General features: G+C 41.6%; 1 protein-coding gene and 1 non-coding gene across 2 annotated transcripts; both read right to left on the bottom strand.

The window, feature by feature from the left end:
* Positions 1-232: 232 nt before the first annotated feature.
* PPP1R8 (protein phosphatase 1 regulatory subunit 8) lies at positions 233-26,647 on the bottom strand. Its single transcript, XM_075047720.1, has 7 exons — positions 26,520-26,647; positions 12,251-12,311; positions 4,752-4,905; positions 3,885-4,033; positions 3,051-3,195; positions 1,802-1,866; positions 233-800 (listed from the first exon to the last, which is right to left on the bottom strand). The coding sequence occupies exons 1-7, from the start codon at positions 26,579-26,581 to the stop codon at positions 447-449; spliced, it is 990 nt and encodes a 329-aa protein (XP_074903821.1). The 5' UTR covers positions 26,582-26,647; the 3' UTR covers positions 233-446.
* Positions 8,284-8,449, bottom strand: LOC142040665 (small Cajal body-specific RNA 1). The gene has a single exon (XR_012653261.1).
* Positions 26,648-27,409: the final 762 nt, after the last annotated feature.

Genomic DNA, 27,409 nt, shown 5'->3' with positions numbered 1-27,409 from the left:
TGGGATTTCTGGAAGACTTGGCCCCACAAGCATTTACTTCTGATACAGCTGACCTGCTATGAGCAAGTTGAGCAGGGACAACATTACTCATAGTAAGCACGACACCTAAATACATGAATTTGCAGGGTCATGCCATAAATGATAATTAAATTGTATGACTCTGCCCCTTCAACTTACGGATCAAAATTCAGAGTAAAGACCCTGGGGACAGTAATGGCTAAGAAAAGGCTGCCAGATATTTTGGTTCAAAAGGAGATGGGAGCTGTATTTTTTTTTTTTTTTTAACAGACATATAAAAACATTTGAAGACAGATCTTTAAAGGATATTTCACTTCTCCAATCTTGGTATAACACCTGGTTAGGACATTGAAATTTTAAAAAGACGATACTGCACATAAACAGTTTCTGGAGTTCGTAACTCCCACCCTCCCTCAACAAAACCCAGCTCAGATCAGTAGGGAAGGGGTTGGCTTCTTGCCCGGCCATGCCTCCTTTGCATATTTCTTCTTCTTGGGTTCATTCACAGCTTCAGGATTAAAGACAGCAGGGTTTGGAGCTGGGTTCATGTTAACTGTTGAGGGCACAACAGGAGTCAAGTCCACATCTGGGGCAAGATTGGGGTAGGGCATTGGCAGACCACCAATGAGTGCTGTCCCATGGACACCATGCGATTGGGAACCTGCCTCATTGTGAGTTGGAGGTAAACCACCATATAATCCTCCACTGTAGGGAAAGTTTTGCATACGTCGTGATGCAGAATCATCTGTGGTCAACGAGCCTTGATTCTCCAACCGTTTTTTCTGTAGGCAGAAGTATTTAAAGAATTATTCAAAATACATGAAACAAGCAAGCTATTTAAACTGGATGCCAATGCCATCTTCCTCCAAAAGGCACCTAGAGCAGCCACACATAAAGTGGTTACAGACCATGTCTCAGTCTTTGTCCCAGAAGATTTCTTCTGGGTTTCCTTGAAAACCACTTAATAATAAACTCTTAAAGGTGCACAGTGCAGGAAAGGGTGACAGAAGTTGAAGCTCAGGTTTAACTTAGATCAGGCTGAGCACCTCTTACCTCCTGAACATGCTTGCCAGTCTTGAGCTTGTCCTAAACGTAAGACCGAGTAGGTCTTTAGTCAGTAACACAGACCCTTCCTTCCCCCCACTATAAGAAACTGCAACTTCTAGATCACTTGGGTGATTTTGTCTTGCTCCCGATCATTTGAATCTTCTCCTGCAGTCTGGGGTTTATGTAGAATTATCCTTTTCCACATACATTATTTAGTGTATACCAGCAACAAGTGAAATTGCTATTACACTGTTGCTTAGCTACCCTGAAGTTTTGCAAATCTTCCCTACTCCTAGCATATTTAAATTAAATACAGCACCAGCAACACACTGATCTTGGAGCAAAGTGTAAACCTGCTAGTTCTAGCAGACAACCTTATGAAATCTTTAGCACTTACAGTATTTAAACAAGCAACCTCTCATTTTTACTTTCTATTTTCCACACTTCCCACAATTTTAATTGATGCCTAGAACTACCATACTGAATTTCCAGACTGTTTCTTTTTAGGAGGAAAAAAGTTGCCATTGATCCCATGTGTTATTAAAGAAAAGAGCTAAAGCTGAATTCGAAGGGAAATGGTCTAATCTGATAAAAAGACAATTGTGAAACATGAACACGACTTTTGCTTAACAATAAAACACTTTCCACCATAGAACATTATGTTTCTAAGGTGTAATTCATAAAGTGAGTTCATCAATGTGATGTATTCATTAGAAAGTTGGGAGTTACTCTGTACCTTAACAGGGACTACTGCCGTCTGTACCATGTTCCTGAAACGTCCAACAGAAGGGTCCACATCCTCTGTAAAGGCAAGAACAGTGAAGCCTTCAGTAAGAATACAGGAAAAAAATAGAACATCTGTCAGGTAAAGGAACCTATACGAAGAATTGGTACATGGACCTTGTCTTCTCAAAGCCAGCACTCTAGTACCTCTCAGTAAGCACAAGCATGCCCAAACAAAGCGAGGAGCTGAGAGGACACCTAGTGGCTCTGTCTCAAGGTGGGCTCATCAGATACTCTGGGAAGAAAGGCTTCCACTCAAATGGAGAGCAGGGAAGGGGAACAGATGGATGGGCAGTTTGCACTGATTAGACAGACTGGAGTTCTGGGCCAAGAGCTGCTGCTGACAAGGCACTGCACGTGCTCAAAGGCACAACAGCTAGCCCCAGAAGTCCTTGAGGGACCTTGAAAGAGGAGTCAGAAGAATTCAAGTAGAGTCTCTGAAAGTCTGAAAAAACTGTCTTTTTTGTAATGTGAATGACTGCTTTTTACATTAGGATGTTCTGAGCACTAAATTGCATAACCTTATAAACCAAAATGGTTATTCTGGGTGGTACACACTGCCAAATGAAACTAGCTCCAGACTGCATTTTAAAATGCATGCTCATTAATAAGCTACTCTCTTATTAATAAGAGTGTTAGCCATATAAAATATCATTAATATGAATGCCATTAATATAAAACAGCTAAGGGAGAAAAATGACTAATTAGGAATTGGATACACCTTCAGAAGCATCATTTTTAATGAGGATGACTTGTTTCAGATATGTAGACAAGTAGCAGAAAACCTCTGAGCTCGAGACAGATATCCATTAGGCAAGAGGTAAGGAAAGCATTAAGGGACAGACGAAAAACAAACAGTTCAGTTCCCATTCAGAATCTCAAATTGACAAAAAAATTTAAAACACTTTCCTCCTTTTGACCCATGAGATTTTTCCAACATCTGATAGAATTTTGAACAATGAGGCTGAGTGCGATATCCCTGTCCTGCACAAATCATGCCGTTATTTTACAGGTAGAAGAGATGAAACAGAGGTCAAAGACTTAAGTGAGACACATGGCAGCTTCTCTGAAATAGTAGATCCCAAATACTGACTGCCAAACTTCTGTTCTCCTTATCTATATGCAGCCATGAGGAATCCCTATGAGAATACTGGAAAGAGGGTCTTAAGGGCGTCAACTAAAGATTAAAGCAAACTGCTTACCTGGATTGATGATTTCATCATCATCACTGAATGTCACTCTGGAGTTCTTCCGTTTTCTCTTTGGTCTCTGAATATCCAAGTTCCCTTCCTCAATGGTTAGCGTGGAAATTCTTTTATTGTGGGCTGTATTAAACTCTGTCAGGTTCTAAGGACAAATTTGGAGATGAAATAGTTTAAGCAACTAGTGTATGAAGTCTGATTTAATCATGTGATTGTGCTTATCAAAAGACCACAGCACACTGTTTAGCTTCAACTTTAGACCCCTAAGAAGAAAGAGTGCTCCAGTGCTGCAACAGGTTGCCCAGAGAGGTTGTGGAGTCTCTGTCTGCAGATATATTCAGACCTTGACTGAGCACAATTCTGGGCAAACTGCTCTAGCTGACCCTGCTTGAGCAGGGGGGCTGGACTAGGTGATCCCAAGAGGTCCCTTCCAACCTCAACAGTCCTGTGAATGCCACATACACTGCTTTCCCCTTCTTCACTAGCTAACTGTAGGAAACAGGGCAGCAGTCACTGTTATCTGGCAATGGGGAACGGTGTAGAAAATCACCCCTGACCTGGGGTAATGTTAGCTGGAGAACACGTATTCCCTGGCAAGCCTTTGTGAGAAGACCATTGGAATAGCAGGATTATTAGGTCACTGATTCTGGGAAGCAGCATGATCACAGGCTTCTCATGGCTGAACAAGATGGTTTGTGCATATCTGCCAGCAGAAGACACCTCAGGCTATCTTCAAGGCCAAGAAATTAAGAACCTGAACCTAAGCAAATGACTGGGGAATGCTATCCGTTTAGCTGGAAATGCCATCCAAGTACAATGTGTCATCGTACTCACATCAAGTTCTGTCTCCTCCTCTGGCAGGCCTAGCAAGCCCTTGAGCTCTTCATCTTCACCGCCCATTTTCTCATCTCCTTTAACTGCTGATGGCAGTGTCTGAGGCTTCTCTCGCAGAGTATATGCCCGTGTAGAAGCGCCAAATGAAACTGTGGAGTCAATGGGTATCTGTTGGGGTTTGTGAGGTTCCAAACGGATATGACCCAAGAATGTGCCATGTGCTGAGAACATCAAAATGCAAAATAGTCTGTTAATCATCAGCTTGGGCTCACAGTATTTGAGTTCAACTCTTGAGAAGTTCAGAAACTGTACATGGTTGCTCCGAGACACAAGTCACTGAGGCACTGCTGAAAACATTAGCTATGTACATTTTACCTACCATCTCATGAACTATGATAACACACATCAGAAGTCCTCAAAAAGTCATGGAAATAAATGACAAACACCATTTACTTTCTGGATTCTCGTAGGTCCCAATGTAGCATGTCTGGAATCATTCCCTCAGTGGAAAAAAACAGTATGTCAGGTTTTATATCTAGGGAAACCACCCTTAGAAGAGAAAGCTTCATTAAAATTGCGAAGCGAAGGCCAAGTCACTTTCCTCCTCTCCCTTAGCCTCTTAAGAGTCTAGAAATGTTGTTTTAAACACCAAGTGAAGCAGATGTAAGCTGACTGGAACAAATTGTCCTTTGCTGCTAACCCTTGCCAATCTTTCACCAGGACGCTAATTCAGATTATAGTAAACTATCCACACAGCGCAAACAACACCACCACCACCACCACCAACAAAAAAGAGTGTCTCAGATTCAGAAATGTTTAAGCATTGAAATATCATACTTCTATCTGGTTAAATGTCACAGTACTTACTGCTGTTTAGATCTATGAGGAAAACCCTCTTGAGGTGTTTGTGATAGACCAAGGCAGCATGGACCCGAGAGCAAGACTGGTGGTCAATGGTAAAATCGCACAGATCAGGATTTCTCCCAAAGAGATAGTATTTCTTCTCATCAATGATGAGTTTCTGAGGTAGAATATCAAACAGAAAAGCACATTAGCCTCCTATAATCTTTTGGATCTTCCTGAAAAAATTCAAGAACATGAATAAACAGCAAATTCAAAACAAAGCATCAACAGCTAATCAGTATTTCAGTTTGTCTGACACTGTTAAATACAGAAGTTCAAACCTTCTCTTTGTAAAATCAGAACAGCTGAATATGGAAAAGTCCCAGTTATTCCCTTCTTTAACAGTCAACATAAGACAGCCTGAGATGGATAATAACTCTTCAAAGCTTGAGACTGTCTCATACAAGAGATTCTCCCTCACATCTGCTCCCAATGATTTTTACACATTCCTCGATGCAGATGACCTTCGGCCGTGTCTAAACCAGGAATCTATGCTAAATGATCTCCAGTCTGATACAGAACATCAAAATTATATTTCTGTATAGAAATGGGCATACAGGAGATTTCAGACCTTTATAACAAAGATGTAAAACTATGCTGAATATGTCCTGTGATATGAATCTATATTAGTCTATTCAAGTAAGCCATTAATTTTAGACATTTCTTCTTAATTCATCCTAGTTCTAATCTCTTCTTCAAAAAAGATCTTACATACTGTAATATCAGTTACATAAACTATCTCTGAAAAGCAAAGGAACATGTTGACACAATCCTACAGTGTACACAGCCTATTTCTATTAACAGACAATGTTGAAAGGAACTCCTTGTGCCTAAATGCTGAAGTACCTAAGCAGTGCAAGCCTTCTTTCTTACTGTATTCCAGGATCTTAATCCAACCTGTGTTTTCTTGCTTTCAGCTGCACAAGTCAAAGGCAAGCAATGCATTACAGATTCATTAACAGATGGCTTCTCTTGCTTTTTGAAACGTTTACCAAAGCCCACACAATGTTTCAATAGCATGATCAAGGGAATGCTGATGATACATTTTCCATCAAAAAAAAAGACTTTAGTTCAGGAAAGCATTGCTTTCATGAGATGGTGGGAGCTCAATTAACATTTTACCTGCTAAAGCATGAGGATTTCTCCCCTCTCCCTCCTTCCATTCCCAGCTATACAATCCTCTCCTCAATTGCACTGCCACACATCTCAAAGTTTTCAGCTTGCAAAGCACTTTATTGCTGCATTAGTCTTCTACTGTTTTAGTGGACTGTATCAGTTTGCCTTCAGTCACATGCGTATCCCAGCTGGCCCTAGTGAAGCAGTGGATTACATACACTAGGACTGTGTGATGAGGAAGGACCTCCCTTTCTGGCAGCAGCATTCATGTCAATCAGCTGTTTGCTCTTCAGTTTTGCCACCTGTATAAACTACATGCTCAGCTAGAAAGAGCCAATGTATCAGTTACAGGTAGTTGGTTTGGGGTTTTTTTTTGAGCTATCAGTAAGACTGACACAATGAGCACCTACACAGTTACTTATTCTGTGGCACTACCAAGTCATATAAAAAATAAGGAGGCAGCTTGGATAAGACATAGTATTTATATTCCTCTGCCTTACCTGCAAGCATGAAAATGACATGGACCTCATTTTCTACTACATGTCACCTTGCAATGTTACATCTATTTACCTGGCCACCAATTATGAACTTCAGGACTTTTAGCACTGCTGCATTCAGATGTCACTTCCCCACTGATTTTTTTCATTTTCCCCCCAGATGTGTTCTAAATTTTCTAGGTTGGATTTCTCATTGTTCTGCTGAACATCTGTCAGCCCCATGCTGCAAGTTCTCATAATCTGGTATTCAGTAATAAGTATTTGATTTATTTCTGTATGTTTATTCTCTCTTTTAGGTCACTAGAAGAATTAATTGAACAACTCCATACTAGTATACATCATGACAACTTTACAATTAATTGTTCCCTTAGATGATACTCTGCTAATGTCTTATTCCCAGCTAACTCAAAGCATACATTTTAAGCACGATTTCATGAGGGTAAATGCTTTGTGAAATCTACTGACTTATGTATTTTGGCCTGCTTTCTTAAAATAACAAGACTTAGGTGATCTATCAGCTCCTGACACCCACTGCGAAACCAAGTAACTTCTCAACCAACTGGCCAATTTCAACCAGCACTACAAGATACTAAATTTCAAGAAGTTCTGTGAAAACAAACAGCTAGATAGAATGATGACTTCATCAGTACCCTCAGTGATACATAGGCTGGCAGAAAAATCCACAAGAGTGTGAATACTTAAACTAAAAAAAAAAAAAAAAAAATCTTCTTTGTGAGCCCATGTCTCATTTGATGAGACAGGAATCACAGCTTAATTAGCAATTCACCTTCAAGTACATTATCTGGTGACAAGTGAGGTACAAATGCAAAAATGCAAGTGATTTTCCCGCAGTTGAGACATTTAAAACATGCGAATTTCTCCTCTGAATCTATTTGTGTCTGGCAGGGAACAGCATACCTCAAAGCCTCAGTATAATTCAGATAAAAAACCCAAGAAATCAATATACTGAAACAGTCTACTGGATTCTGCTTTCACCTGGCTCCTTTATTATCCCTTTCTGTCTCTTTACAAATGCTGGTTTTCACAAGAACCTCCTCTTAGAATTACCAGAAAGTATAAACCACTGATAAAGAGCTTAAACTAGTACATGGTTTCCTCAGTCCTTTCTGGTTGAATATTATTTCGCTTTTTTTTTTTTATTCCACCTGTATATAGATCAGTGAATCTCCTCCCTGTACATCCTTCATGCTAGTGTACTTTTGTTATGCTTTTCTCTGCAAGCCTTAATCAACAGCTATCATTCCATTAGTCTCACTGATGTTTTTCCCTTAAGATTACCGTTGTTTCATCCAGCTATTGATCTGTGAATACCACAGTATTTGTTACATCTTTTGAGAAACGCTGGTTAGGTTTTCTGGGGTTCAACTTCATAGCAATGGATTTATGTCCAATGTTATGCAATACTTTACTCATTCAGTTCAGCACTCTGAGTCTTCCCAAATTCAATACCTTTGTACTAATGAATTCTATGATTCCACTTTGTAAGATGAGCACTAACTTCTCCTTTTATTCTTATGTATTTGAAAAAAAATAATCCTGTGTAAACACAACTCTGATACAAACAAGTGGATCTGAAGCTGACATTACTCCACATTTCAGTGCTCAGCTCTGCAAGAAGTTATCTCACAATTTCAAGTACCATAAAAATTGGTCAAACAATTTCTCATTCTTGTCCACAGCTGAAACCAAAAGTGTCCTTAAGTTTTCATTTGCACCTGTTACACACAAAACAATACCATTCTCACTTGATAGCATTTCAAGAGATTTTGCAAAGACACAAATTCATAAACTGGAAATATTGCAACAAATCATCAGAGAAAATAATTTTATGGCCTTTACTTCAAGATAATGTTTCCAAAATTTTCTGTGCCTCTGAGTTATAACCCAGTGTCATCCTTTATACACTGAGCTTAAACACTTCAGGGCTTGTTTTAATGTTGCACTTTTCAGACCCAGCAATCACAAGGTGTACCTCAGACCCCTGTACAAGACCTGGGATACAGATGGCTCGGTTAGTATCAAGTGCTCAGTAACCCACAAGTTTTAAGAATGTTCTTTCTTGGTTACTGCTGTCTACCATAAAAGACAAAACTGAAGAACTATTTGCCACATGTACCTAACAGTGAAACAGATGGATCACATTCAAATGCTGTTAATTTGTTGCAGTTCCCATACATACACACAGTACATTGTTTCACATAACCACCACAGTCTAGAGGACTTAAATCATCACCTATGTATTATACAGAGTGCAAGGCCACAAGCAGGCATGCATGCTACATGGAACAGTCTGCTAAAACTTGCCCACCAAGCCAGCTCTTCCAATTCTTACTTCAGCAGACCGAAGTACAACAGCAAGACAGACCCTCTGTGCTACACACATAGGTGCCTGCGCCTGGTCACTGCTTGCCACAGCTTCAGCACACGTATTACACGCTGAATGGCAGGCAAGCTGTACCTCACTGATCTCAGTAACATTGATAGTCAACATCAGATATTTAGGAGGTAAAACACAAACTCTGCAGTCATTCTGTAACCTTTGTGTGACCACATCCTCTACTGAACCTCGGAGTAGTTGAATAGCAGACTAGCAATGCCTGTTAACAGTACTCTGCACGGCAGCAAAAAGAACCTCTTTTAGGTTGTCAAGAGAGCTGATTGTAGGAAGAGGGAATCAGGATGTTTATACCACCCGCTTTCCCAATACAGACAGAGACCCCAGGCTTACAAAGACAACTTGGGACCTCCTGTAGGCCCAAAAGCTTTGGGCAGCACAGCCTCAGACTCTAACACCACCAGGATGATTTTCCTGACTGTCAATTTATCGACACCAAATTTGCTCATCCATTGCAAAAACCAGTGGTGCATCCTCAGCTTCCATATGGCATTTTGCTGCTTTTTTTTCAGTCCTGACCAGGACTCCCATGACAGTCATTTGCCTAGCACCCGAGGATTAATTTAGCAGAGAGCTCCATATAAACTCTTTCACCCTAAAGCTCTCTCTCCAGACTCAAAAATCCAAAAGAACCATGACAAGAAAAAACTCATCTTGGAGAATAAGCCTCCCAGGTGGGAAGGCTGCATTATGCTTGGCCACCTGCCACATACCAAAAACCCAGTCACTGCCATTTGGCTTTGCTCACTGAATCTCATTATGTGGCCTGAAAGAAATACTGGAACACCCACTGCCAAGTACAATCCTTACCCCAGATGCTACTGCTAGAGTGGCAATGAGAAGGCTGAGTTAAGAAACAGTCTTACTACAGCTCTCTGACCTCTGAAAATGATTCTGAACATGTAACAGTACCAAAAGAAGCAGAATACATGGTCCATGGTTTGAAGACAAACACAATGCAAAGGATCTGAAAGCTCTAGTGCCTAGAAAGAGCCAGTGAAGGATAGCTCCAACATAGTCCAAGTAGCAGGTATGAACCAACTCAGTCATGTCTTGTATGAACTAATGAGCCACTCTGAAGATGCAGTAAATATGTGTTAGTATCTAATTCCTTTCAAATTAAGGCTGAACAAAGATCTCTTAAGTCAAGACTGGCTCTGCCAATTTTCTGTGCCTTTAAATCCAGGATAAGAGCGCACTCTCAAAACAGTCTGTAAACCCAACACTAATGGACTATAAAGAAAAGCCTCATTTTACTGGTTTCTGGCCTGGGAAAATACAAGTTGATTTGTGAGATACCTGTTTGTAACATCTCTACCTGCTTTCCTATGCAAAGCATATTCTGGTAGCTTAACCAAATTCTAAACAGTAAAACTCTCCTGCTAGACACCAGAAAGAACACTTAATACTGTCTGATGCTCCTGTGATAGCATACAGTCATGGTTTAAGCTCAGTTGGCAACAAAGCACCATGAAGCTGCTCGCTCACTCCTGGTGGGATAAGGAGGAGAAAATACAAAGAAATGTTCGTGCGTTGAGACAAGGACAGGGAGGGATCACTCACCACTTACAGTTACAGGCAAAAAGCACACTCAACTTGGGGAAAAAACACAATCAATTTAATTTACTACCAATCAAATCAAAACAAGGATAATGAGAAGTAAAACCAAATCTTAGAACACCGTCCCCAATGCGTCCCTCCTTTCCAGGCTCAACTCCACTCCCAATTTTCTCCACCTCCTCCCCCTCAGCAGCACAGGGGGACAAGGAATGGGGGTTGTCGCTGTTCATCACACCTTGTCTCTGCCACTCTTTCCTTCTCAGAGGGAGGACTCCTCGCTCGTCCCCTGCCCCACTGTGGGGTCCCCCCCACAGGAGACAGTTCTCCATGAACTTCTCCGGCATGGGTCCTTTCTGTGGGCTGATCTTCAGTCACAGACTGCTCCAGCACGGGCTTTCCCATGGAGTCCTGGCCATCTTGGGGGGCATCCCCCTGCTCTGGCATGGGCTCCTCCACAGGCTGCAGGTGGGCATCTGCTCTCCCACTCCCCTCCATGGGCTGGGGGGCGGGGAACAGCCTGCCGTCTCCCCAGGGGCTGCAGGGGCATCCCCTCCTCCCCTGCTCCTCCTCCCCTCCTTCCTCACTGACCTCGGGATCTACACAGGGGTTTCTCTCACATTCCCATCTTCCTCCCTCTGCTGCATGTTTCCCTTCTTAAATATGTTATCCCAGAGGCACTACTGCTGTTGCTGATGGGCTCAGCCTTGGCCAGCGGTGGGTCTGACTTGGAGCGAGGGAAGCTTCTAGCAGCTTCACACAGGAGTTACCCTTGCAGACCCTTCCCTGCTACCAAAACCCCACCACACAAACCCAAAACACATACATCAAAAACCAGCCAAGATTTTAACCTACCTAAATCTTTCTTGATCTAACACAGAGTTCTTAATTTTCCAAGTTTCTGTTCAGAAAGGTTGGCTCAACTTTGCAAACTTTTGCTGCCCACAAACATTTCTCTGTTTCAGTTGATCGCAAGTTAGGAGTTTCTCCACAGCTAAAATACATTCACTGGCTTGGGTCCCCTCTGTCAAACATGTTAGAGAGCCTTTATTTACTACTTTTAGTGCAATATAAGACAAAAAATGAAATAGCAAATGAAGTGATGTGTATCAGACAAATTCCTTTGTTGTAATAAAAATAACTCATTGTATCTGTGCTAATCCCAACACTGTTCACAGATTTAGAACATGGGATGAAAAATCATACTGTAGGACAGGGCAACAATCCTATAAAATATAGGATGCTTAGTTAACCTTACTCTAACACAAAATAAAAAATAAACTGACCAGACAAGCATGTCAAACAAGCAGTACAAAGTGAAGAGTTTTTTTTTACTCTTACTCTTTTGTATTTGAGATTTCTTTCCCCATGTTACTAGAATTTCTGCTCCTGAAGTTCCTAAGACAAGGTGCCTTCTGGCTGCAGTCTGATACCTCATATGTAAGTACCTTGTAGGAAACAAAATGTCAACTTTGATCCAAAATTAAGTTTGGAAGAAATAAGGCTCTGCAAAGTATTGAGCTTCCCTTACAAACATTTTATTTCTTCTCCCTTTTACTAGGACAGGTTTAATGTTCAGGAATCAAAGTGCCACTGTTTGCTAGCTGAGCACTGCAGTTTTGTATCCCTTCAAATAGTGCATCTAATCAGAAGATAACTGATGAAAGCACTGCATAGCACGAGACAGCCTTAGAATACAAGCAAGGGAAAATTCACTTCATTCTAAAGTTTCAGAGTAAAACAAACTGGTTTGAAAATTATAAATATGAGAGAGAAAGGAAATACTTATGAGTAAGTATGGCAAATGCTGGGAAATGTTCTAATGCTGGTGCCTATGTATACGATACACCAAATACATAGAAAACCTATTTTCATACCTCAATGAGTTTGTCTCCTTTGACTACATCCAGATGTAAGCCAGGTGGTGGTTTCCCTGCCCTGGAAAATAACAAAAGGAAAATATAGTATCAAAACATTCAATAAAAAGTTTATTAGTGTTAGAGATAATGCTCCATTAGAGCTACAGACCAAACCGACACAAAGGTAAGCAGAATTATTTTGGGGAAAATATGAAAATACCATAATTTTCTTTTCCTCCCTGCAGATTCCTTCTGACAACAGATAAAACAGGACTTTTTACAATAAGAGTTAAGCTAACAGGACATGAAGCATTTCAAGCTTTACTTCTCCAGGTGAAAAATAGCTAATTTACAAAATGAACAGAGCAGCTCCTAAGAGAACATGATACAACGCCAGAAAGAGGCTAACAACTGGAGAAGGGGATACGCTGAGACTGTTTGCTTAAGGGCCTGCTGAAGGGCTCTGTTTTCTCACGTTACCTTCAAAACAGTAGTTTTCTACCTTTAGCTGCTGAGAGGAATGGAAACTTCTACCATCCTTCCCCTCTAGGACTGGTAATTGCAAAAAACCTGAAAGGGGCTCCACACACACCTGTAGTATTATAAAAAAATTGACCAATAGCCAGTGTTCCTCCACACTCACCCTATAATCAAACTTTCCTATCAACACAGGTAACATGGAAGACACTACAGTATTAGATGGCAGAGGGACCCCTACCCTACTACAGGACAATCCTTCTTCACCAAATTCTCAAACAAACAGCAGCTCAGCTCCCCCAGCCCTATAGCTACATCCCTGCTCACCTCCTGTGAAGCAGATTCACCACACAGACAGCGTTATTCCCACCTGGGTAAAGGGAGCACAGAGGCATGTGGGACTCAGCAATGCATAGCAAAACAATCCTAATATGTGGGAGAACCCATGAGGATTAGCAGCATCAAAAACATATTTGGTATTTACAGTGCTCACAATCAGGACACCACTGTGGTATCAATACGGTGCCCTTCACTACATAGGATCTTTGGTTGTTGACAGCAAATGATCTTTTCTGCTCAGATATCTAAAAATTTGCATCTCTAGTACTTCTTCACTGATAATAGCACTGCTGTTTGTCTCTATGGCTGGACCAACTTTCTAGGCAATAACAGTGACCCAGTTCTCAGCTACACTGCTGCCCTTCTGAAGAGCAACCACAGAGATCACATTCCTATTTACTGCTTTGCTCACTGCACAGAGCAAACCAAAGGAACAGTGACAATGGGTAGTGACATTCTCAGCATGGCTGGAGAAGAAAGAAAGGTCACTTGTAATTGAAGTTATTTGAGGGGTTTAAATAGAGATGTTCAGGTTTCTGGGATGTGCCCTACAACCTGAAGGTTTCTTCTGTGTCCTCAGGTCAGCTGGTTACTATACATGTGCTCTCCTAGTTAACTACATTCAAGAACACAGTCCTCTATTATTTCTACTTCATTTCTTTCTCAAGTGTTGCACAAGTATTTTCCATTCATGCTCCAAATCCATTATACTAGCCTGCTCAGATCTCTCTGGCCCTTCTTGAATACACCAGTAGGGACCTTCACAAGTTTTCTTACCAAGCCCTTCTCTAAGACTGTGGATAAGATGGATATGGCTGACACTGATTCTTATTCTTTTGGATGAACAAACAGCAGCAGCAAAAGCAGAGGATGCAAAGTTCTAGGGCAACCTGCTAAAATGGTGACTGCTTCCTAGAAATGGGATTACACTGGTGTGAGGGAAGGACCAGCAAGTAAAAATGCTTCCAATGAAGATACACAATCCATCTGGTGAGTTCTACAAGGACTGCCTCTTCCAGTCACTCCAGTACAGCTAGGGGACCACCTCCTCTTAAGTATTGCTCTAGGATCATACAGCCAGGCTACACCTAAGTATTGCTGTCTCTTCACATGCTCCCCTCGGATCTCAGTGGTCATTTTTCATTAAAAAGCAGGTTTCATTCATGGATTCATGTCCACTTCTTGGTGTTGCCTCTTTCTGCCCCTGAGCACTGACAAACTGGTTTTTCTCCATTGCACTGAAATTGCCAAGTTCTAGTTACTCTGCAACACAAGATTTGGTTATTTTCACAAAGCCTGCCTTACTTTGATCAAACAAAAGCTGCTTCCCTCACCTTTTTTTTTTTTTCTTCTAAATACGTACACCTTTCAACAAATTAACTCTACAAGCAAGTCTACTCACTTACTCAGTCTGGCCTCTGCTTTTCTTTTCAGTGATCTCTTCCTGCATACTCAATGGTCAGCCTGTCCTAAAATAATTTTAGCAACATCCTCAATATACCTGTTAGGTCATGGGAAAGCTCCGAAGTGCTCTAGAACAACCACTTTCCTCTTCTGTAAACTGAATCCTGACTGTCTGATGGTCATCTTTTGACATATACAATCTCTGATTTTTCATTAACCCCTCTACTTTTAGTTTCACCCTTGTTGTTATTTTTACTCTGCTTTTACCTTCAACTTTATTTTGAACACAGAAAAAAAGCCCAGCAGCAGCACAAGATGGTGCCTTCAGCTATAAATTAAGGTGTTTGGAAAATTTATCTATTCTCTGGCTTCTTTTGGACTGAGAATCCTTTGTGGACAGTATGTCCCCTATCCGCCTATGCCTGCAAAACACTGAACACAGCTAAGGCTGTAAATACTGATTATGATACCATCAAAACAAATTCTCAGAAATAATTTCTGGTAGAAAAACTCTTTGAACAGATTAAATCAACGTCACAGCTTATGCTGCTGAAGTTAAATTCTTGAAAAGCCTTTTAATGAAAAAAGTAGAAAGATTTTCCAGTTTTATATCCCAAACTAAATAGTTCCAGAGTCACCAAAGATCTGAAGTAATGGCTGTATTTGGAAGTATCAACAACCCCTCACATGCTCTGCCCATCAGACCCCTCATGTCATGCATCAAGGAAGTAAAACATTAAAAAGAAATCTCTTGCAAAAATCTACTAGAAGAAAGTTTGTTAGAAAGCTGGTACCGTGCTATTAGAGGAGTGCAGTTTTTCCCCCCTCTTATTTCCAAGATTAAAAAAAAAAAATCCTCTCCCACTAACTAATGTGCTAAAATATCCACTAAACTAATTTTCCTTCCTACACGGTTCTGAAGGATGAAGAATTACTTGAGGTCAACAGAGTCTCTTCTCCATAGAGCACACACGGACAGCCAGGCCAGGCTTAGCACTGCTCCAAGACAAATGAGCTCACATCAGAACTTGGCTTCAGCACAAGTGCTTGCGTTTGAAAAAGAGAAACAAGAAGCTGTTCTGTACCTTCCAGACTGTGTATCACAGTCCCCACTGCCTGAACGTCTTCTGCTCTCTACAGGTCAGCATTCTGCAAGTGACCTTAAAATAAGACCTGTAAGTGGACTAGTTGTTAATGATTACTAGTTCAGTAAGTTTAACTGAGAAAAGGTATGCTTAGACTGTCCAATGAACCATTAAAGGCTTACATGTGAGAAAAGAAGCCTTCCAGAGAATTAACAAGGCTGATTAGCAAGGAGAATGTGACCATAAGAGTATCATTAAATGAATTCTCTGGATCAGAGAAGAGGTGAGAGGACATCCCACACTAGAGTTTTTCTTCACTAAAAATGAGTCCAAGGAAGTCAAAGTGTCAGAAAACGAAAATTTATGAGAATTGATAAAAAGTAACAAACTGCAAAACCCAGATGGTATTTAGCCAAGCATTCTAAGAGATATCAAATACCAGTTTTCTATGCTTAACCGTTTATCAATCTGTTGCTTAAACTACCCTCACTGTCAGAGAAACAAAGGTATCAACTGATGACACTAATTTTAAAGCATATTTCAGGAATGATGTGGAAATTACATACAGTAAAGGCAAGTTCTGACTGAAAAAACTGGTAGAATAGAATATTTCAGTTGGAAGGGATCTACAACAATCATCTAGTCCAACTGCCTGACCAGTTCAAACACCGACACGCTTGGGGCATTGACCACCTCTCTAGGAAGCCTGTTCAAGTGTTTGACCACCCTCTTGGTAAAGAAATGTTTCCTAACATCCACTCCAAACCTCCCCTGGTGCAGCTTTGAACCATTCCCAAGCATCCTGTCACTGGATCCCAGGGAGAAGAGATCAGCACTGCCCTCTCCACATCACCTCCTCAGGAAGCTGTAGAGAGCAGAGCTGTAGAAACCCTATTACTGAGCAGAACTAGCAGACAGATAGGAATTGAGTAACAGCCAGACTAGAATAGTCATCTAATCCACACTTCAATACTCAACAGTATTTATCCTTTGGAAACGTGACGATATGTAGGGATGACAGTTCTTCCAGTGCCAGGGAAACATTTTTCTTGGGTTAAAGGATAAACCTTACTTTGAATTACACATAATCTGCTCCTTTCAGCCTTTGTAAGGCTCCAAAGACAACAATGACCACGCTGAAAGAACATCTTGTTTGACAGAATACAATCAAGCACTGAAATAGTTTCTATTCTACTTAAGATGAGCAAATGTCCTGGGAAAGGAGTGAACGCGGTATCTGGATAAAACTCATGTTTATTAGCCAAATCAGTTGACTTCTTGCAAGAGAAAGTGGGCATATTCACAGATGATGAGAAATGAGTAGGGAATTGAGACTGGCACTCTACCCCAGAACTGTTGTTCGCTACCTGTACAATGGATGGGGAGTTACAAAATGGGCTGTTTTCATACTCAAAGTATTTCTAATGGGATGTTGGGTTTTTGAGTTCTGCGTTTTTTTGTGTGTGTTTTGGTTTTGGTGTTTTTTCACTACAAGGTGAACTTTCCTTAAAACGATACTCTTCAAAACTTGCATACAAGATGCATACTACTCACACAGTGGTCCAAAAATACTGTATTTATGTTCCTTTTGACCATTTCTCTTGTAAAATGAGAGCACTATTTAACCAAGAGAGCAGTGCTGCTTCTGTATGACTTCAAGAACTCTACTTATCTTTCACATTCCTGTGAAATTGTACCAGGCAGACCAAACTGACAAACCCAGAGTAAGGAACCTTTTGCAAAATAAAAACTACCTCCAGTAACCAGTATCAGGTGCCTCACACAGGAATACTCTCCCAGTTTCCAAGTTACCAACTCAAGGACTTCCTGAGCCATAGTTGCTATCTGTTTAAACAGCTCTCTCTAAATTGCTCTAAGAACCCATGCAATCTTAATGCATTCGGCAGAATCTTACAGAAACAATTTCACAGATCACCTACATGTAGCTGGAGCACCCTCTCCACTGTCTGGCCACAAATCTGCTCGCTATTAATTTCATTTTGCAAACTCTAGGTCTTCTCCTCAAAAGGACAGCAAACACTTGCCTCCTACAGACTTTCCGTTCACTATTCAAGAGAGCCAACATATCTCTCAGTTGTTCCTTTTCCAGACTGAAGAGGAGTCTAGGCTAACTATCTGTAGTACAGCTTCCTATACCTTTGATTGAGATAATACTTAAAATTAATACTTGAGAGAAAGAATTCACATGAGTTTTGAGGAGGCAAGTAGTATCACATAAGCTACCAGAATTACTGGAGAAAACCAAGAAAATGTAAACAAGGCTATCAGTATAGTAGACTGGCATTTTAAAAAAAGCTTTTGACAAAATTATCAAATGGTCTTATGGAAATTAAGGTGTGACAGGGAAAAGAACCACTAATCCATGAGGCAATGTAAATGATTACGAGTCAGGAAAGCGCAGCGTTCTGCAAGGACTCTGTGATGTTTATATGCGGTCTAGAAAAAAGGAGCCAATGAACAAATGAGAAAAATCACTTATGACAACAGTTATGCAGAAAACTCAAATCAGACTCAAATGCTGCAAATGAATCTCATGATAATGAACTACTGCTTGAGTAAACATCCTGGGCAGGGGACAGAAATTGGCACTCCTGAGTGCTAGTACATGCTAGAGAAAGACCCCCTCAACCACGCAAACACAACCAGGGGCTCCAGGCTCCTTATTGTGCTCAGGAAAGATCTAGAGCCATCATGATTATGTTCAGAAAGAAGCAGAGGAACACTCATCAACAGCTGACAAAGCAAAGACATCATAAGGAAGAAACTATAAAAATGTTTTCACATCTTGAATGATGTATTAGCTCTGGTTCTCTTGTTGAGAAGGGCACAAGGATGATAACCAGTACAGATGGCTTCATGCAAGGGGAAAAAAAAAAAAAGAAAAAAAATGAGTACACCACTTCAGAAGCTTGGAAAAAAAAAACCAGGCAAGTATCCATTTCCTTTGTCCTCTTAATGAATGGTACAAGACTAGTGTATTCATTATTTCTTGAAACACAAGAAGCAAGGTGCACTGGATCTGAAAAAAAGGAGAGTACCTTTTCCAATACTTGCATAATTTGTGGAAAGAACTGTCACTCAGTGTTGTGGAATTAAACTGTAAGTTAACAAAGAAAAATGAAAAAATTTGTGGAGATAAGGTCTGGCGTTAGTTGTTAAATATGACCGCCCAGACAGAGTCTTCAGCTCACAAAATCCCTTGGCTTCTGACGGCCAAAAGTCCAGAGTGCATACAAGAAGACAGAATACTTAAGGCTTACGTGTAAGTTATTGGTCACTACCACAATATGATAGCAAACCATCTGGGCTGTTGTTTTCAATTAGTATGGCTATTTTTTTGCTCTTTTTTGTAGAAGGAAATCAGAATAAAGAAAAATCCTCCTCTTACCAAGATGTTGGTTGAATGCAAAGTTGTTGCTGATTTTGTGCATTAGTGATGGAAATGAGTCATATGCCTTTCTCAAAGCACAGCATACACACCACAGAAATTGAGACCAAGCTAGCACTGGGATTTGTTTAGGTGACTTATTTCGATAATACAAGAAGGTATTATGACAAAGTTAAGGCCAAAATCTTTTGGGTAAATATTTTAGCTCATGCAGAATGGTTTCTTCCCATTCGGAAGAGGACTGGATAAAGAGCTGACCAAAAATTCTGGTCCAATCTTGTTATGTCTGGAGGAAATATGATGGTTAGGGCATTTGAACTTTAAAAAAAAAAAAAGGCAGGTTGATGGGAGGCATTTATGATTTCCTCTACTCTTAGAAGCATTAAAATAATTCTCGCCAAGCTTCTAGTTGTAAGAAATGGTTAAAAAAGCTTGTGGTTCAAACTTGATGATTACGGACCTTTCCTGAACACAAAAAAGTTGCACTGTGTTTTAGGAGTATTTTATGGAAGATTTCTGACGAGAAACGTGGCTGCTTCAACTGAACAAAGCATTCCATTGGTATTAAAGCATTTGCCCAACTTCACCTTGGCACTACGTACATTTTCTTGTTACAATGCAGTTCCTCACAGCACTAGATTTTACTGGTTCACTCTGGTTCCCTTGGTTACTTACTCAGGAACAAGGTCTCCATGGAATACAGTGAAATTTGGAAATTGTATATGAAATGTAATTCCTGGGAGCTGAGCCATAAATATTCTATTAGAGAGAATTACAGGTTTTATGGCATCAAAAAAATTGAATTCAAATGCCACTGAATTAAAAAGAAAAATGAATATCAAGTAGTGAGCAACAATGCAATGATTATTTGATAAGATTATTCCTACATTTTCAGAGTGAGAACAGGTATGTTGGAAGTGTAATTTACCTGTAGAAATCAGAGGAAGACAGGACCATAACCTTTATGCCTACCAGGAAGCTGTTCCAATGCCTTGTTATTCTGACAGTTTGATTTCCATCCTAAATTTTTTTGTTCTTTCCCTTCAGCTATTAAAAAAAAAAATCCCCAATACTATCCCTCTTTAAAAATACTTTAGCCAGTGAAAACCAGTGTTGTTTTTATTTTAATAGACAACTAAAGCTCTATTCTGTCTCAAAGTAAGATCACTGCTTCCCCATCAATGGATTTTCCCACTGCATCTATTTCAGTTTGACTAGTGCTTTATTAAGTACAGGTAACAGACTATGCATTTGTGTCAGTGCCTTCTACAACAGCACTGACACTTCCCTACCTTACAAAGAGATATGTATTACTACACATCAGTATTAGTATTTTTACTTATTTTTGAAGAGTTATATGTTACTACTGATTGATGGTCATTCTGTGACTAGCCTATGTACTTGTATATATGTCCTTTTGTTTCTGAATATGAGCTTGTGTCCTTTTACTTCTGAATAGTAAGTTTCTGGCTTTAAGAAGTAGTTCTTGTTCTTAGTCCCTATCTTCCATCTTACACTTCTGCATTTTATCTTGTATCTGTTCTGGTCTTCAAATTATAGCAAAAGGACTGGATAATATTCTGGCCTCTATGTTGACCATGCTTGTGTCACTAATAAGTATTGTGGTCACTTTTGTCAAGGTAATTAACAAAAAAACCAAAAAAGCCAAAACAACAAAGCTACACTAAAAGGGTCAGCCCACAGACTCTATTCAACTGCTATTGCCTCCTCAAAATCAATTCCTTATACACTCACAGTTCTTGTGTAAGTCTCTCTGATGCCTCCTAAAATGATAATTTCCTGTGTGATCTGAAAGAAAGTCTTGAAGAAAGCTGGTTCATCTGACAAAGTCAGTCTTTGGCAGACATAATACATCTGCTTCTCGGCCTTGAATAATTAGCTCCTTCAAAATACAATCTAGCAGGCAGACACAGTAAAGTTCAGGTTTTCCCACAGTAGCCACATGTATGGATTTGTTGGCCTTATAGAAGACACCAACTGCTTAAAATGAACAATGAAATATTTAAGAGGGATGTCACCGAACAAAAAGAAGTTCCAGCGTAAGTTTTTAAAATATTAAACCACCTACAAGCAAAAATTCTTTCTTCTGTATTAGAAAAATATGTTTCTTCAGTTTCTTCACCTTGTGTTCTACAGGTCACTCCAATGCTCTGTGCATTATGCCAGGATGATTCTGTAAGGAATTTATATATATTATTTCTGCCACTGATGGCAAACCCTCTACTGCAGAAGTATAGAGTAATGGGAAAAATCAGGGACAGCCAGCCAAGAAGAGGAAGAAAATCCCAAGCTCCTGGAAGGAACATATTGAATAACAAAAGTAAAACACTTCAGAAAAAGAGGACAAAGCCATTAATGCTTTGGGATGTGATGCTAGCCATTAGTACTGAATAGCAGAGCTGAAGTTTTACCAATTAGCTAACAGTATCTCCTTGACAAGGCTAAGATTCAATGTTGACATGCCAGCTGGGACACAACAGCTATATCCAGTTGAAACTCAGCAGCCTAACTGAAGTACGTGCTACCCAGTCTAAAGAGACATTTTGAGTTGTAGCTATTAAGGACATAGACAGGACAACTTTAATTCTACTGTGTTAGTTTAAAATCAGGTCAATTATTTAGGTTTCTAAATGTGGACTCAGAAGTGTAAATTTAGCCACTTCCTACAAACCTTGGCCTATGTAACTAGTGTACACACCTTCATGCCCAACTTCAAGGACAAGGTGCAACTTCCAGAAATCAAGAGCTCATCTTCTCCAGAAATTTGTGTGCAGTCATTGCCACAAACAGCTTGTTCCTGGCTCATAGAAACTGAAGAGAAACAATTGTTGCCTTTAAAACATACTACTTCAAATTTATGTACATTCCAGAACAAGCTTGACATCCCAACTAATGACATGTCAAGACAGAGAGTAAAGAAAGATTCACAATCCAAGATGCAGGTTAAACCAGGATAAAAGGAGTGACAGGCAGTATCCATTAAACATCTGATGGTCACCTCAAAACTACACCCCAGATCATTTGCACCTCACGTAAATTACTTTTACTCACTAAAACCACCTCAGAAGGTATGGAAAGTCTTAATAAAGCTAGGATATGTAATTGTTACCTAAAGACATCTTCTAATCTCATGGTATGGCTAAATTTTAATCCATACAAAGTAGTGGTAACATCTTTATTCCAACTTTAAATGCATAGCCCATGTCTTTGCTAACACATATGGAGGAATTACAGTACATGCATAAACAAGTACGAGCATAAGCAAGCACTACTAACACAGCATTCATTATTTTTCATCTGTCTTGAGCTAGTTTTAACTCTTGGAAACACAAGAAAAGAAAGAATAAATATTTTATGAACTATGAAGAAATAACCTGTAAGAGCATAAGAACTAAATCAAGGCCAGAACTTAAAACCGATTAAAACTTTGAATTTCAGTAGAGAGGTCTTTTCTGGAAACTGGATACTGAAACACTATCCATGTTAGGAAAGAACAGATAAAATGATGGAGGCAAACCTCAAAAGCATGGGCAACAATTTAAAGACAAGGGAAAAAAACCTATTTCTGTTGATTATATTTAAGATCTATTTCTCACATGATCTGTGTTTGCAGTCCCCAAGACAGTTCTACTTAGAATCATAGAATCATTTAGGTTGGAAAAGACCTTTAAGATCATCGAGTCCAACCATCAACCATGCCCACTAAACCATGTCCTGAAGTGCCTTGTCTATGTGCTTTTTGCATACCTCCAGGGATGGTGACTCAACCACTTCCCTGGGCAGCCTGTTCCAATACCTGACAACGCTTTCAGTAAAGAATTTTTTCCTAATATCCAGTCTAAACCTCCCCTGCTGCAACTTGAGGCCATTTCCTCTCATTCCATCTCTAGCCACCTGACAGAAGAGACCAGACCCACCTCACTACAACCTCCTTTCAGCTAGTTGTAGAGAGCGATAAGGTCTCCCCTCAGCCCCCTCTTCTCCAGGCTAAACAACCCCAGCTCCCTCAGACACTCCTCGTAAGACTTGTGCTCTAGACCCTTCACCAGCTTCGTTGCCCATCTTTGGACAGGCTCCAGCACCTCAATGCCTTTCCTGTAGTGAGGGGCCCAAAACTGAACACAATACTCAAGGTGTGGCCTCACCAGTGCCAAATACAAGGGAACAACCACCTCCCTGCTCCTGCTGGCCACACTATTTCTGATACAGGCCAGGATGCCATTGGCCTTCTTGGCCACCTGGGCACACTGCTGGCTCATATTCAGCCAGCTGTTGACCAACACCCCCAGGTCCTTTTCTGCTGGGCAGCTTTCCAGCCACTCTTCCGCAAGCCTGTAGCGCTGCATGGGGTTGTTGCAACGCAAGTGCAGGACCTGGCACTGAGCCTTGTTGAACCTCATACAATTGGCCTCGGCCCAACGATCCAGCCTGTCCAGATCCCTCTGCAGAGCCTTCCTACCCTCCAGCAGATCAACCCTCCCTCCCAACTTGGTGTCATCTGCAAACTTACTGAGGGTGCACTCAATCCCCTCATCCAGATCATTGATAAAGCTATTAAACAGAACCAGCCCCAATACTGAGCCCTGGGGAACACCACTTGTGACTGGCCACCAACTGGATTTAACTCCATTCACCACAACCCTCTGGGCTTGTCCGTCCAGCCAGTTTTTTACCCAGCAAAGAGTACACTTGTCTAAGCCATGAGCCGCCAGCTTCTCAAGGAGTATGCCATGAGAGACAGTGTCAAAGGCCCTTCTGAAGTCCAGGTAGACTTAGAGACAGAAAAATAAATAGATAAGTAAAGACTGTGATTTTGATTTTAATATAGGTTGATGAGATTGAAGATAATTCACTACAGAAGAAGCTGCTGCTGACCATGAAGACTCTCTGCAGCTCCATGTTTTTTGGCCACCCAAAGCTCTCCCTACAAAGATCTACATTGCTACCTATACAGAAGACTTTTCAGTGCTTGTGTAAGACATCAAGGATCCTGCAGGATACGTTTACACTGAGACTTTCTGGTAGTCAGAGCTCCAGATAACAATACTATTGGTCCAAGCCTGCTACTGCAAACCATTTTCACTCTGGAGAATCCTACCTGTGAAAGACCCATCACTTATTCAATATCATAACTGTGTGCTCTTTGGTTTGCTCTGAAAGAAATAAATACTTTAACACTGTGAGTTAGAATCTGTAATTCAGTAGATGCCAGTGGAAGTCATGTAAAGTTTTACCATGAAATATATTCTACTTTTTTTGCAGACTAGAAAAATAAACCAGAAGTAAATAAATCCACCTGGTAGAAGAGCTCCTCCCTCCTACTGGATGAGGCAGTGGAATGCCACCAGTCATAACTACCTAATACTTCCTATTTTCAGTTGCTTATTCAGCAGAATAGGCTATCTGTATTGGCTTCCTGCTACAGTTGTTTTTTGGTTGTTGGGTGTTTTTTGTTGTTGTTTTGGTTTTTGTTTGTTGGTTTTTTTTTTTTTTTTTACACTTATGAAACAACAGCTTACCTGTTTCAAAAGGAGTGTTTAAGAAAAATGTTAAGTTTTTCCACGCTAAAACGAATCTTTCAGTAATATTAATTGCCACATCTACACATAACAATTTGACTAAGATCAAACTGTATCAGGCACGCCTTTCACTATACCAGTATAAACAAACAGCTTGCCCAAATTCAGTCTCTAAAATATTACAATGTGCATATATACAATAGAGGTACAAAGGAAAATAAAGAGCTTCCTTAAAATGCGTAAGGATAGAGTCCATATACAAGCCTTGTTTTACCCGAGAAGGATTTTAGAACATTAGAGTAAAAGGACATTCAGGTTGCAAAAAGCAAATTATCAAAACTCTTTAGAAATGTCAGAATGAAACAGGTCCTGGCACCTGAACATGACCCCCTTCCTCGTGGGTGTGAAACCCTGGCTTGGATCATCTCCCTGACACCCCTTCCACCTCATTTCTCTATCATTCAGCACAACAGATTGTGCTTCAAAACCAAATCAGGTCAGCACAGAGAAGCAAGCTCTCTGTCTGTAAGACCCTGACCTGTTTGTAGCAGAAGTCAGAAAGTATGTAGCTGAAGAGGCCCTCACAGTTATAACTGTTACAGTCCTCCCCTCCAGATGGTATTTATTTAGGAATTCTTCTGCAATAGCATGCAAGTTACTGGAACTAAGTATTTCACAAGTTATACTTCTCCAGCTGTTCAATCTATAGCTTTCAAAGGTAGAAGTCATTCAAATTTACCACTGAATATAACACTAGTTGTGAACACTGTTGAATAAAAGCACTAAAAAAAAATTAAAGATATGATATTTCAAATTTCACATTGAACCACCAGAAAGTACTAACACCAAATAATTTTTTGCTTTATCTGCTCTAACACATCATCATTTTACGGAGCACCACCTTGCCTCATACAGAGGTTTGTTATTGCATAGGTTCAGGACAAATAAAATACTAAAATACATGAGCAATTCTTTTCCATGAGAGGGTTAAATGTTTTTACTAACTAAAGCAGGCACTTATAAAACAGGTCAAAATTAAAAAGCATATTCACTAAGCATCCATTCACTGAGCACTATCATCAAAGCACTGAAAGGTAGGGGACCTGTAGTAAAAACCAGATGACTATGCAATTAAAGACTGCAATCATGCATGCACATGCATTGCTAGCTCATACCAATATACAAGTGCTTGACTCTTCAGCTGTAACACTGTGTCATTTTCTAAGTGATTTAAAATATAACTGCACACATCCCCTCAATAATCAATGTTCTGGCACCCAGAGACGAGGGTACAGCAAAGATCTATGTAGCAATGTATCAAAAAAATCACAGCAAATGAAACAGGGCCCCATGTAACCTAATCTAAGGCCCTGCTTTCAACAGAAGGTTGGACCAGATGATTTCCAGAGACTCCTTCCAACGCAGACTTTTCTACGATTCTAAACCCAACCATATTCATGGTCCTGATACTGCTTCTCCAACACATCACTTTGCCGTGACTTCTTAACTCAAGATAAGAAAAAAATGCAGGCTAGTTTCAAGCTGATAGATTTCTTGTAACGAATAAGAAACTTGAGCAGAAGATTTAATCTGTACTGCACCACGTATTCTGTTTAAGCTGTTGGGAAGAGACACAGCATCTCCGGGAAGCATTCTAAGCTCCAGCCGGCGCCGCACTTCGCCGCGAAGCCGAGGAGCCCGCAGGCCGTCGCTGCCGATGGATGCGCCCGCAGGGCTGCACTCCCGAGCCTGGACCCCCGGCGGGCCCAGCGCCGCCGCAGCAGCCAGCCACCTCCTCCGCGGGGTCAGGGAGGGCAGGCCCGGCCAGGCGGCCCTCAGCCCCACGGCCCTTCCCGCCTCATGCTCCCCCGGCCCGGCCCCGCGGCCCGGCGCCACTCCCCCGGCCCAGCCCGGCCCGACCCGGCGGGCACCCGCGCTCCGCCGCAGACCCGCTGGAGGCCCGCAGCACCCCTAGAAGCGAGCGGCCCGGCGGAGCGACCGCGGCCCCGGCCCCGGCCCGCCCGTCCGCTCACCAGCTAGGGCACTCGAAGAGCGAGAGGCCGCCGCCGCCGGCGGCGTTCGCGTTCGCCGCCATCTTGCATCTGCCCCATTCAGGCGGGCCGAGGGCAGGATGGGAAGCTGGAGGACCGGCGCGGGAGGCGATCCCAGCGTGCCCCGCGCGGCGCTGGCGGGGCGGGGCTCCGCCGCCCGGGGCTGGGCACAGCGGCCCGGTGGCGGCTCCGAGGCAGGTCCCGGCCCTCGGGGAGCCGCGCCGGCTCCCATCGCTGCCTCTCTGTGCCCGCCGGCCCCGTCCACCGACGCGCCTTCTCGGTCGCAGCTGGCGGCCGCCCCCCTCGCTGCTGCGGGAGGAGGAAGGGGGTGACGGGGGCGGGGGGCCGGGGAGAAGTCGAACACCAGGGGAATAGCCCGGATCGAGCCCTCCTGTAGCAGGTTTTCAAAACCCTCTTTAGCACGTGTTTCAGCGCCTCAACTTTCCACTGAACAGCAGACAGAAAAGCAGTTAGATGACGGGTAACAGGGGTCCTGCACTTTGTTACACGTACAGGTACCTGAGCTCCTGTGAGGAAAAAACCACATTTTGCCAGAATCATCCCAGTGAGCCACAGCTCCCCTAAGAGCTGTTGCTCAGAGGCCCTCGCACCCCTGAGCAGGGCAGGGATAGCTACCACGACAAGCTTATCCCTTCACTGGCTCTCATGGCAAGCACCAGACTTCCCAGAATAAGTTTCCAGCAACTCTCAGAGCAGTAAAAAACACATCTGAGAGCCAGGAACGCTTAGTGCCAGAGTGCTGCAGCAACAGCAATTAGAGTTTCTGATGGTGATTTTTCATACTAAGGAACATCAGTCAAGACTGCTGTTAAAAATAGCTGCTGCAGCAGTTCCACTGCTAAGTTCAATGA

Source organism: Buteo buteo, chromosome 16, assembly GCF_964188355.1.
Source record: "Buteo buteo chromosome 16, bButBut1.hap1.1, whole genome shotgun sequence".
Taxonomy (NCBI): domain Eukaryota; kingdom Metazoa; phylum Chordata; class Aves; order Accipitriformes; family Accipitridae; genus Buteo; species Buteo buteo.
Note: the sequence above shows the minus strand (reverse complement) of the source record. Positions and strands in the feature narration are given on the sequence as shown.